The sequence below is a fragment of the Anolis carolinensis genome, chromosome 5, assembly GCF_035594765.1.
Source record: "Anolis carolinensis isolate JA03-04 chromosome 5, rAnoCar3.1.pri, whole genome shotgun sequence".
Lineage (NCBI taxonomy): Eukaryota > Metazoa > Chordata > Lepidosauria > Squamata > Dactyloidae > Anolis > Anolis carolinensis.
Genome location: NC_085845.1, coordinates 81,008,540 through 81,021,845, shown reverse-complemented (window position 1 = coordinate 81,021,845; position 13,306 = coordinate 81,008,540). Strand labels below are relative to the sequence as shown.

The 13,306-nt window shown below is 39.9% G+C and overlaps 1 protein-coding gene across 2 annotated transcripts in view; it reads left to right on the top strand.

The window, feature by feature from the left end:
- ube2k (ubiquitin conjugating enzyme E2 K) overlaps nt 1-7,286 on the top strand; it is a 44,482-nt gene extending 37,196 nt beyond the window's left edge. For both annotated transcript variants that reach the window (XM_008111617.3, XM_008111618.3), the window contains 3 exons: nt 2,421-2,520; nt 3,917-4,045; nt 4,350-7,286. In XM_008111617.3, the coding sequence (XP_008109824.2) occupies nt 2,431-2,520; nt 3,917-4,045; nt 4,350-4,424 (294 nt within the window). In that variant the 5' untranslated portion in view covers nt 2,421-2,430 and the 3' untranslated portion in view covers nt 4,425-7,286. The remainder of the gene's footprint in view (nt 1-2,420; nt 2,521-3,916; nt 4,046-4,349) is intronic.
- Nucleotides 7,287-13,306: the final 6,020 nt, after the last annotated feature.

Genomic DNA, 13,306 nt, shown 5'->3' with positions numbered 1-13,306 from the left:
GTAAGTATTTGAATGTCTACAATAGCCAATGGCACAAACGGTTTTAAAAAATAGATATGCAGATGTGAAAGCCTAAATACTCGAAAGGCACTTGATTTTGTCTGTTCTTGGAAGATAAGTGAGAACAGTCGTGGTTAGGACTCAGATAGAAGACTGCCATTGGATATCAGCTGTAGGCTACATTTCAAAGAAAGGAACTGGCAAATGATCTGAGTATTCCTTGCCTAAGAAAACCTTATCAATTTCATAAGATTTCCATAGGTTGACAGGCAACTTGAAGGCACATGCACACATACAAGGGGCGTTCATTAAAGGTTTCCCCTGACCTACTTCCTGTGGACTGAGAGCAATGAAACTTGGCAGTTATTAGGGACACACACTTCTTCCATCTTTTTAAGCAACTGTAAATACCTCACTTGTAGACGTTGACAGGTTGCTCCAAAAACCTCATTGTGACTTCGGAAATCAGTCTCATATGAAAAATGCTTGTCCTTCAAAAATAGCTTCATTGTTGGAAAGAGGTGGAAGTCTGATGGTGCGAGGTCGGGTGAATAAGAATTTCAAAGCCACATTAGCATGCTTCCATTTGGGTAACGTGAATTGTGAACTGCATTGCCTTGCAGAAGGCAAACACCTTTGGTGAGCATGCCACGTCTCTTGGTTTTGATGGTCTCCCGCAATTTCCGCAGAAGTGAAGCATAGTATGCCCCAGTGATTATGGTACCCTTTGCTAGGAAATCCATCAACACTACTCGGTCCCAAAATACTGTGAGCATGACCGTACTTGCCAAGAGTTGGGCATGTGCCTTCTTTGGAGTTGGTGAGTCATGATACTTTCATTGCATCAACTGGACTTTAGTCTCAGGATCATAGTGATGAACCAAGCTTTTATCATGTGTGATCAGTCTGTTGAAAAAGTCCTCCTGGTTTCAGTGGCACATCGTCAATAGAGCCTGAGAGCATTTGACTTGTTCATGCTTCTGGAAAGGTGTGAGCAGTTAGGAAAACCATCAAGTGGATATTGTATGCCTGTGAAGATGGTTTGGGATGATTTCTTCCATGGATCCCACACTACCATTGACATTTTGGGCTAGATGGCAAATGGTTACGCAGCAATTTTCCAAAATGGCGACCTATACTTGCTGGATGGTGTTTTTTTCAATAGCAGAGTGGGGTTGCCCTGGAATTGGAGCTGTTTGCACCAAAGTCTGACCACATTTGAATGGACGTTGCCAGTTCTTGACTACATCATATGATGGGGAATCATCACCATAAATCTCTTTCATCTCATTGAACATCTCCTTTGGTGTGCAGCCTTTCAAGTAAAGGAACTTTATGACTGCTCTATTTCACTGGGTCCTTTATCAAACCTCACACTACTTCAGCACCTGTAAAATCAAGACCGTTATCAGTTCTGAGTTGTAAATTGGCATGGAACCTAAAGAGCAGTGGTTATCAACCTGTGTATCCCCAGATGTTTTAGCCTTTAACTCCCAGAAATCCTAACAGTTGGTAAACTGGCTGGGATTTCTGGGAGTTGTAGGCCAAAACACCTGGGGACCCAGAGGTTGAGAACCACTGCTATAGAGACTTATATCATTACACATGTGCAGTTTCAGTGTCCTGTGATAAATAGAAGTGGGTCTGGGGAAATCTTTAATGAACGTCCCTTGTATGTCAGATTAACTTAATACAGGAGCTAGGAATTGAATTATAAGGATGTAAATATTTCAGAAATATCTTTACTTCAGGATAAGATCACATGAGGCATCCCTAAAGACAGGATGGGCAGATAGTGCTGATAAATATGCTTAAAGAGGCATGAGAAATCTTTTTCCTTGAATGTGTTGCATAAAGACATGAAGTTTAAAATGGAAGCTGATTCCAGGAGTTTTCCTCTTGACATGATGGATTTTGATGTTCTAGGTTTATGAGCTGCTCAATATTCCAATGCTGCATTTGTTATATAGTGATCACCCACATGGGCAATCTTAGGAGCTGCAGGTCCTTGTTTTTCCATTAGCCAATATTGCCACATCTGGCCAATTTAGGAGCCTTTGATAAACTCATCCTGAGATCAGCATGATGGGTACAAATTACAGCTGTATTTAGATTGCACTACTTGAGTCTGAAATGGGGGTCACGTGGTTGAATGTTCTTTTTGCATAGAAAATTTGGTGTCAAGAAAGAATGTGCTAGTTTTCTTCACCCTCTCTGTAGGAAACTGCAGTTTTGTTGATGATTTAACTTATTGTTATAAAAGGGGGAAATATTTTTAATTCAATTCCATGTTTAATGGAGTCTGCGACACATTGGTATTAATATTTTGATATTTGAATTATTCTGTTTTTGCTGATAGTGTGACATAGAGGAAGAAACTAATACTTCCCACTCGCCTTGTTTTCAAACTTGCATTTCAGGGCTGCAGCAATGACTCTAAGAACAGTCTTGTTATCACTGCAAGCACTCTTGGCAGCTGCAGAACCTGATGATCCACAGGATGCAGTAGTGGCAAATCAGGTACAGTGTTTGGGAATATTCTAGTTCCTTTTGTTTGTCAACCCGAAGGTTAGATTGCTTTCCAGGCTTTGTTTTGATAACTGTAGAAAACAAGTCAGTAAAACAAATCTTTATACTTAAAGCATTGCTTAGAGAATGCACACAATATAACAAAAGCTGGGCACATTGTGGAATCAGAAAGATGCTACAGTAATCGATACAGTCAAAGATTGATTATGAGATTGTACTCTTGAAACCTGTTTGTCACAGCTGTGAAGTTAACAGTTCTTTTCAGCAGATACATGGCTGTACACTCTTGCCTATTTTGAAGTTCACTACTTTTGTTGCTGTCTGTCCATAATGTCAACTTGTTTCCATAGGTATTAAATATACCTACAAAAATTCCTGTGTAAGATTTATTTACAGCTGAGACATGTCTCTTATGAGGTTCCAAATTGGCAGTTGTCCACAATGAAGGGCTTCAGAACTTACTTACAAGAGGTTTTACCTTAAAATAGGTCACAATAGATTACTTTTTCTTTCTGTGTGTAATATTTGTGTTCTTACCGTAGCAACATGACAAAAAGATATCCTTGGCTGGGTCTGTTTGCACTTGAAATTGTCTTTGGCAGGATCTCATCATATGCACCTTAAATTAACAACCCTAGTTAAGTCTGAATTTTTTTATTTATACAAAAGTGATTTAGTGTAGAAGTCCCAGAGAGGTCTTCATAAGAAGAGAGATAACCTCATTGTTGTCAATATCAGAAATCGCTGGTCTTCATCTTAAATTATATCCAGTTGATAAATGTTGATTTTGCTTAATGGCTTTCTGTAAACTGTAAAGATTTTTATGAATGCGGTTGCCTATACATTGATTTCCATTTGTTTCTTGATAACCAGCTTCCACAAGAATGAGCAACAATATTAACGATATAAGACCTTTGAATTGGCTGTATCTCCTTGGCAGGGATGTCAGTTTTCCCTTGGCCTGCAAAAAGCCACACACTGCTTCTGCCGAATTGGAGCAGGAGAGGTAACAGAAAAACAAAGCACATTTTGTGTTTTAAAGTAGAATGGAGCTTTCTGGAGGTTTCTGAAAGTGTGATTTCCCTTTTAAACAAACAATACATGTTCTTTTTTCCCCAAATTCTACAGCCTGCATATTTCAGTGATGAAGCACCAGGTCCAGCAGCAGCAAGGGGTTTCTAGCAGATGGGGGCAGGGAAACATGTTGGCCATGGACTCTGTATTTTCCATTCTTGATATTAAGATGCATATCCCAGATGGATACCAAGATGATGGCAACTGTGAAGATATTTTGTGAAAGAGATTGAGGCGATCTGAATATAAACTTTATCCTTAAGTTTGAGTAGTTGTATGAATTTGTTTATTCTTCTTTCCTTTTCTACTATAGTACAAGCAAAATCCAGAAATGTTTAAACAGACAGCTCGGCTTTGGGCACACGTGTATGCTGGAGCACCAGTTTCTAGTCCAGAATACACCAAAAAGATAGAAAACCTTTGTGCTATGGGCTTTGATAGGGTGAGTATTGATTATTCAGATAACTCAGAGCAGATGTTGTGCTATAGATTCCAGTAATGTCTTTCTTAATATAGTGTGTCTCCCCTCTCCCTAATTAGGTAGATGGAAATTCTTTTAATAATTCTTTTATGTTTTACCATTGCCAGTTTCTCAGAGACTCAACTTTAATGTGTAAATTCTTTACTAAGTAGCTGGCCGAGATTTAACTGTGCTTAAATTAATGTATGAAGTTCATTGTGCCATCACTGGATTTGCCTAAAGAGCAGGTATAATTCCTACTTACATAACTTTTTTGTCTTTGCAGAATGCAGTAATAGTGGCCTTGTCTTCAAAATCGTGGGATGTAGAGACAGCAACAGAACTACTTCTGAGTAACTGAGCCATGTGTAGAGAACTGCTTCTGTAGCCCAGCTTGCCCCTTCTTGAGGAGCGTCACCATCTCTTATTTTTAGGTTTCTATATAGATTCTCTTTTAAAACTGGCACTCTTGCCTGATGCTATCTAGGCACTATTGGAGACTGAAAAGAACGGCTCTGTAAATAAAGCTGATTAAATGTCTGTGTAAATTTACAAAGGGGAGGGGGGAAATACTTTAATTTTTTCTTACTAAATATTGTAAATTCCTTGAGCTTGGCTAAAACAATGGGGATGACATGCCTATTTTAGTGTTAGCAGTGTGACCAAGACTAGCAGGAATTTGCATCCAGATTTTGACTTTTAAGAATTTATTCAGAACACATCTGATTGTGTCCATAATCATCAGTCGTTGATGTCACTCATCCCAGCTACCTTACCATTTTTTAAACATGGATCCTATGTGCCTGTGGACTGACCTTATATTTGCATGCTTGTACTTTACACTTAAAAAAGAAGTAGGGTAAATTGAACAGAGCACCATTTGAGGTATTCATTCTTGTAACTTTTTTTCTAAGATTTTCCAAATGTGCTCATAGATTAAAATGGTAACCTACTCAAAACTGTTTTCACCATCTAAAGAGTAGCAATCCTGTATATTTTTCTTTCCCCCAGTTCCTCCTCAGGTGCACACACAACTACAGTATCACACTAGGATCTCCAGAATTTGTGGGTATGTGCCATTTAAAGTAGCCTAGTTTTCCACTTCAGGTGGTATATTTTGAATAACCAGTAAAAAGTGTTTCAACCATTGTACTTTCTACACAATTGTATAAAGGTTTGGTATATTTGGACATAGCACAAACAAGTGGAGCTGCTCTTGTTTCTTATGCAGAAATCAAACCTATTTCAATAAATTCTGGATAGAATGAATTTACTGAGAAGAACTGGTTCTCTGTTAACACCGAGAATGCCATCTTTTTCCTCTAGTATTTGCTGTGATGCAATCACTTTTGGGGCAGCATTGTCCTAGTTTTATTTTGGATGTAGCTTTAAGTAGAGGTTGCTTATGGAGAGTTTTAAAAGTTCCTCTTGTGTTCATTTTCCCTTGCTGACACTTGGGAAGTTTAGTTGTTTTTTAACTGTACATAAGATAACATGCCATTAGAAGTTTCTTCTGGGCTGATGTTTCTGTTGAAAACAATTGTACATATAGCCAATCTTTCTATTTATTATGAGAGAACTAGAAGGTCCCATTCGGTTTTATAAGTCCAAATACTCCTAACTTTGTTATAAGTTAGTATCATTGCATAAAGAGTTCCATCTGAGCAAAATGCAGTGATGTATCGAATTGTGGGAATGAAATCTGCAAAGTTGTCTCCCTCCCTCTTAGCCTTCTGTACTTATAAGTAGGAATGTTTACATCAGTTCATTTAAAAAAATTGAGCAGACAGTGGTACCAAGGCCTGAATTCAACCATTTGACCTAAAAAGAATACCAGTTAAGAGTGCACCAATTAATGGTAACTTGGTAGTGCAACACTACCTAAATTCCATTATTGCAAAGGATGTGCTCTAATTGAGCGTAACCATTGAATTCAGGACTAAATCACATTTGTTAATTGGTCAAGCTACATAACTGCTGAGACTCTGAAACAAAGTAGAGCAATAGGAAAGTTGGGTGTGACCTTGTTAATGCAGGGTTCTGTTCTGCCATATATATGAGCAATCTTTAATATCAATTTATTTGCAACACAGGTAGAAAGACGTTGTAATTTGTATCTGTGCAATATGGAACACTAAACTTTTCACATCCTATTTATGTGGTGATGTGGTTTATCTTGCAGTCATGTAAATCACCTTCAGATGCCAAAGGGAAATGTGGTTTGTTTATTTGTTTACTTAACCTGATATTTATTTTTTCAAAAACAAGCTGCTGCTGCTGCTCAACCAAGTTTTTTTGTTAAGTAATCGCCAGGACCAACATAACTGGCAATCTGCAATTTGTGTTTGTATCTTTTTAAAAAAATCTATATTTTGTGAGTTTTCATCTACAGCATTGTTTACCCTGGCGGTAATAGTGTAAATGGCTGCTAGACTACATTTTCCTTGTTCTTTGCAACTTATCAAAGGAAAGAGTTTAAAAGTAACTAGATGGAAAGCAAAGGCATTTTTCCCATCTAGATAACCTTTCTAGCAAAGCTTTCAATGATTGTGTCAAATTATACTAGTGAGGCTTTGAACACAGGAGAAAAGGCTTAGGCTAAACATGTCGTTTCAATTTTTCTTGGCTACTTGCTCAGTACAGAACTTTTTTATTGTGTGTATGTGTGTATGTAAAATGAATTCACATATGACTACAGGTGGTAGGTTTTCCTTCTATGGTTATAGTGTAAAGACAGTGAGTGGGTCTGCCATTGCACCAGAGAGAGTGGAGTAAGTAAGGAAGTACAAATGTGAGTAAGAATTATTAACTAAGGTTGCAAGTGACTGGTATTGGATATATGTGTAACAGTGGACAGATAATGGAGCTGAGCAGGTTTAAAATCCTGCCAGGATCAATCCAATTGCAGATGAGCTTTACCCTGTCAATGAGAACTACTCACTGGATTTTAATTTGCTTCTTCGTTCTTCTTTAGCATTATGGACGATCCCCCTTCTTATTGGGGCCTGTACATTCATGGTGGAGGATCTGCTGCACAATTCACATATTCTATGTTCCATGTAATTGGTTCTGTAATATCTGACAGTTTTAAAGCTGATCCTGCACTGAACAGAGACTGGAGTAGATGACTTTCATAGTTGTTGGCAGTTTGTGATTATGCAAGATGCTTGTTTCTGGAAACTGGAAATAGCCAGTATATATTAAAGAAATCAACATGGCTGAATTTGGTTTGTTTCAATGGATACTGAAAAATAACCCCAGTCTGATCCTAACACAGAGAAAAGCCAGAAGGGATGCCCTGCCCATTGTCAGAGGCTTCAGAAAACTCATTAAGTGCCAAAACATTCTGTATATGAAACTGTTTCTAAAACCCTGGATGGAACACCACATTTGTGTTTTGTTCATGTGTCAAGCTGCCATTCAACCTGTTAAGAAATGAAGTAGTGACATATTTTACATTCCAGCTGACCTGTGCTATAGAAATCCAAGGCTATTCAGCGGCAAATAACCTCAGCTTAAATTAATGAACATTTTTGAGCAGTAAATTATTTGTATACATTTTTGTTTTGGTGTATTTGAAAATACCTAATGTATGAAACTTCAACCGTTTGTCTGAAAAAAGAAGCTTGAGTAATTGAAATTAACATTTTGTCTGGGAGTAAACTATGCAAACCCAAGTATATAGTACAGAATAGATGTCACAGAATGTGTACCTTGTCTTTGGGGAATGAAAAGACAACACTCAGCGATTTGTTTTCTCATATTTTACCATTTAAAGGGGGCATGAACCTGGATGAAGTTCATATTTGCTTATTAAGCTGTTTTTACAAGACACTGTGGCTTTTGCATTCACTCTATCAGGAAGGTGACTAGCCACAGAGGAAAGGGATTGCATTTTTGGGCTCCGTTAATCATTAAACTTTTGCCAAAATTCAGTTTTAACCAAATACAGGATAGCTGTGGAGCCCATGGTGTGTTGGAAGTATGCTGTGTGTGTGTGTGTATCTGCGAAAGTCCCAGTGAAGAAAGAGGGCAAGGAAATAACAAAAAACACCTGAAACTGTCTGAACAACCTGCAATTGACAGATGTTTCTTCAGTCCCATGGAAGATTTTGACTGCCTTTGCAGAGGTAGCAGTTATGCATGGAGTCAAAGGCATTGGTTCATTCACTCACTCAGCTTCAGTATAAGCCAGGTCCATACTGAAAGCAGACTGTTGCTCCTATTGGAATTTGGTGATGGTTGTCTGATATTAAAAGAAAGAGCCCTGAAGTAAAAACACATCATACTCAACTGGCCCATATCTTCTATTTTATGCTATTTCAGCTTTATGTTCAAGTGCCCTTACCTGCTCCCTTATCTCTTGTTTTATTCTGATCAGCTCTAAATCCATTTCTACAGGACAAACATTGCGATAGACATATCTGCTGTACTGTAATGCTTCTTTCTGGTTAGCCGTCTTCTCTATTGCCATGGAGAGGCCAGGAAATCTACCCAATAGTTTGAAATGTAGCCATTCGAAATCATGCCAACAAAATCAAAAGTACTGTAAAGAGCATATCATAAACATTGCAACATGGTGCTTTGCACAGGCCATCTCTCAGAAAAGTACTGTTGGAGATCCTTGCTGATCTGTTGTTTTCCCTCCCCATTTGTGTTGGTTTCTGTTTTTTCTTGACCAAGACAACAAAAAGGTACTTGTAGGAAGCTCTTCAAAGAGCATTTCACTTTACTGTAAGAAAAGAAATATGGGTGGGCTGGAATGCAACATTGGTGTTTTGTCTCAAGAATAAAAACACAACACTTTTGTACACAGTTTTTAAAAATAAATACACATTTTAAAAATGTTGATTTCCACTGCAAATGCTTAACAATAAATGCATGTTTCCCTGAAAAGTTCCTCATTTTATTTTGTGGTCATAAAATCTTCAAAATAGAAGGTGATCCCATAACATGTTGCGGATACAAATTCTCTAAATTTTTTTGTTGTACTAAGTTCCTCCCTCGAGGAACAAAGACCTGAGTCATCACTATCTTAAGTGTTATCTTTTGTCCTTAACTTGCTGTTTGCTTAAATTATATTGGTTAATTCTAGGTACAGTAAACCTTTTCAATTGATGGCTGAATGATGAGTTTGTGCGTTGGTAAATTCGGATGATTCAATAAGTTTTTGGAGCTAAAAATGGAATTCAAGACTGCGATTTCCACCAGTAGAGCACAGTAGAGCATCAAAAAAGACAGGGTTTTTTCCCCCAGATATAGCGGCATGGAGACTTCTTGAGAATTCCAATGTTCTCTGCCTATGACTTCACAAAAGACAGAGGTACCCTGGATCCTAGAGGACAGTGGTTTTTAACCTGTGGGTCCCCAGGTATGTTGGCCTACAACTCCCAAAAATCCTAGCCAGTTTACCAGATGTTAGCATTTCTGGAAGTTGAAGGCCAAAACATCTGCATACCCACAGGTTGAGAACCACTGTTGTAGGTAGTTATTTTGCTGCTGTCCTCTGACTAGCCCTCCATGGCCAAAATGGAGTGGCCTCTGCCTGCATTGAGACCCCTATATTTTGGCTGTGTGACCAAAGGTATTTTCCTAAGATCAATAGGCAATTTTGATCACTTACCCAGGAATCCTCCATTAACTATCTCTGTTCAGTAAATATTACACTATGATGGTACCTAACAGGCTACAAGCAGAAGGCCTAAACGTTTAGGTAGAATCTCAATCATTCTGAAGTACTAAAGATCAGAGCATGTCCCCTGATATGGATCATATATTGAAAAATCAGTCTTTGCATATGCACACACATGCACATTATGTGTGTAAAAATAGATAACAAACTTCATTTGTATGGAAACTAGGATCTTGAGTTTTGGTCTACAACTGTCCCTTCATCCAGGTATATGTTCATTGATACATCGAAGATTAAGGAATTAGTTGAGCTCAGCACATACATATAGGGAATCTGCATGGTATAGTGATTTGAGTATTGGACTAGGAAATGAGTTTTAATCTCGGTTAGTCATAAAAACCCATGTTCGGGGGGGGTGGGGTTGCCTTTGCCTTCCTCTGAGGCTGAGTGTGTATGTGACCCTGGGCAAGTCACACAGCCTGAGAGAAAGGCAAAGGCAATGCCCTGAACAAATTTTGCCAAGAAACGTGATAGGTTTGCCTTAAGGTCACTATAAACCAGAAGCCACGCCACAAAATAAGCATGTCTGCACATAAGACATAAAATCTTTAATAACTGTTTTTCATGGTCAAGGATTATCGGTGGTGTTTAATTTATATACAGAACCAAAGTAGTCTTAATTTCGTTTATTGTGCAATTACTTCTGCAATTATTTCTGTTCAATGCTTCTGATGTGTTGATGTAGAAGACTAAGCTTGGATTAGTGGTTTAATGTATAGCTTAACATTCAACAAGGCTTAGAATACATGTTTTATTGTCTTCAGTCTGTTCTCCAGTTCCAGTTATAATGCTGAATTTAGGATTCATTTAGGTTTATCTAAGATACTCGTTATACACATGCCATGGCACAGATAATTTCTGCATGGTAACATGTATCACTTCATGTTCAAGAGTTTTATTTGATACCTACTTGTCTCAATGCCAGATTTTAATAAAGCAGAGAGGTTACTCACCTATAATTATAGTTCTAGTGGTTATCTCTGCCCTCAGATAATTAGGAACATGCACAGATCAATCAAGAAATGTTCCAGAGTTGACCAGCTATCCTGTGGCAGTGCTTTAAACTGGTCCCTCCAGTTCCAATGTCTGTTGGGAGACCTGCAAAACAAGAGAGGAGGAGGGTGGGTTTGTGTGAGGGCACCGATGTCTACTCAAAGGACTAGTAGAAAAGTGACCTGTAATTTTTCATAGTCTTTGTGTCTCACACAATTGGGAGATTAGCTAATGTATCAGCGGAGGAGGGGTAGGTCATATGACAATGGATGTGAGCAGTGCCCTACCAAAATCAGCATCAATTTATGCTCTGCAGTCTAGGTGGAAGTGCCACTAGAAAGGTGGCTTTGTGTGTCAAAAGATGGTAGTGCCTATGATGGGGATAGATCTAGGCATGGAAGCATGCATCCTGGAGATCCAGGAAACTATTCAAGTTTTGGGTTCAGAAAGGGAAGAATTGATGCCAGTGTAAAATTTTAGAATTTCTGAGGGTGGATGAAGTGATTTGTGCCTCTCAGATCTATGATGGGGCATAAACGGTTTTCTTTGACATAGAGTAATGGGAGAAAAATTGCATGAAGGATGCCCAGTGAGGGATACATTGTATGATCCCTTTCTGAAGGAGAAATGTGACTTTGTGTTCTAATACTAATATGGATGAAGGCACACATTTGAACATGCTGGAAGGAGGTATGGTTAATGCCCAATAGTCTTGGTAGATTTTCTACCATTAGCACAAGTGGTGTAAGATGGATGGTGGACGTTAGGGTGGTTTTGTGTGTGTGTCAGGAGCAACCGGAATTGCTTCTGGAGTGAGAGAATTGGCCGTCTGCAAGGACGTTGCCCAGGGGACGCCCGGATGTTTTTTTGATGTTTTACCATCCTTGTGGGAGGCTTCTCTCATGTCCCTGCATGGAGCTGGAGCTGATAGAGGGAGCTCATCCGCGCTCTCCCCGGGTGGGATTCGAACCTGGCAGCCTTCAGGTCAGCAACCCAACTTTCAAGTCACAAGGCTTTTATCCCCTAGGCCACCGAAGGCCCCACCTTAGGGTGGTGAGGTAGTTGTGTAAGGATGAGTGCAGGTATGGTAGACTAATTAAAAAGATACTGCTTTGTGGGCAGCCAAACTTTCTGGGATTGCTGGGTAGATTGGTACTTGAGATTATGTGACAATGGAATGGGATTGTTGTCAAGCCTGGTGGAAGGGGGACTTGAGTCCTGTGAATGAAGAAGCCTGAGACTTTCTTCAGTAAGGTTTGAATGGACAGTTCAGGCAAGCAAAGGCCAATGGACATGGCCGTAAACTCAGACCCATGATGGGCTGCACTGATTAGTCTTGAGGCTAAATGGTGTGCCTCTTGTCGTAAGAGGACCATCATGTTCTTGTGGTCCTCTGGAAGTTATAGGAGACAGGAAGGTATCTTGTCCCAGAACTTCTGGCAGTATGCCATGTAGGTTGTCACCACTTGGCAAGAGTTGCCAAGGATAGAATTTCTAACAAAGATCAAGGCATCTACCTTCCTTGTCTGGAGGAGTGGAGAGGAACCTGCATTGTTTTTGCAAAGGGGTTTAGTGCTGGATGGTGAAGAATCTGTATTCACTTGGAACTTGCATAGGCTATCAAGCTGCCTGATGGTGGGCAGCTCCAATTATGCATATCTGATCACCTCCAACAAAGTTGGGAAGAGTGGGAGCATAAAAGGTAAAGGTTTTCCCCTGACGTTAAGTCCAGTCATGTCTGACACTGGGGTGTAGTGCTCATCTCCATTTCTAAGCCGAAGAGCCGTCGCTGTCCATAGACACCTCCAAGGTCATGTGGCTGGCATGACTGCATGGAGTGCCGTTACCTTCCCGCCGGAGCGGTACCGATTGATCTACTGACATTGGCATGTTTTCGAACTGTTAGGTTGGCAGGAGCTGGAGCTAACAGCGGCCGCTCCCGCCGCTCCCGGGGCTTGAACCTGGGACCTTTCGGTCTGCAGCTCAGTGCTTTAACGTACTTCGCCACCGGGGCTCCTGGGAGCATAGCAGGAGCAATAGTCTGGATGCCTACTCTGGAGGATCGCCTAGTCTTTGGAAGAGATGATGGGGACTGAGGTGACAGGTTGCCATGTAGATTATCTTCAACTGAAGAATCTCCTGAATACTGAGGAGGGGATCAAGAGGTACATGGGTTTCTTGTGCATCCCAGAGCAGTATTGCAGGGGCACTGCAAGGTTTTGTTGGAAGCCTTGATTCATGTCCAGTACCAAGGTATTTCTTGCTCTGTACTGTGGCATGAGGGAACAGTATTAAAGCCTGAGTGAGACCAATGGTGAAGGAGAGTGTTGGCACCAGTCCCAATGGTGGTACTGATAGTTGTGGTATGAGATGAATTGTATTAGGAAGGTTTATAATAGTTTTACCAAGTCGGGGACAGTGACATTTCCTGGTATCAGAAGTGGTAATGGTCTTGAAGGATATGATAGCCCACTTTAGAGGTCCGTGTTGGAATCTGGACTATGCTTGGGATTGAGAAAGTGATCTGCTTTGTTTATCTCAGGACCAACGAGAGCTTG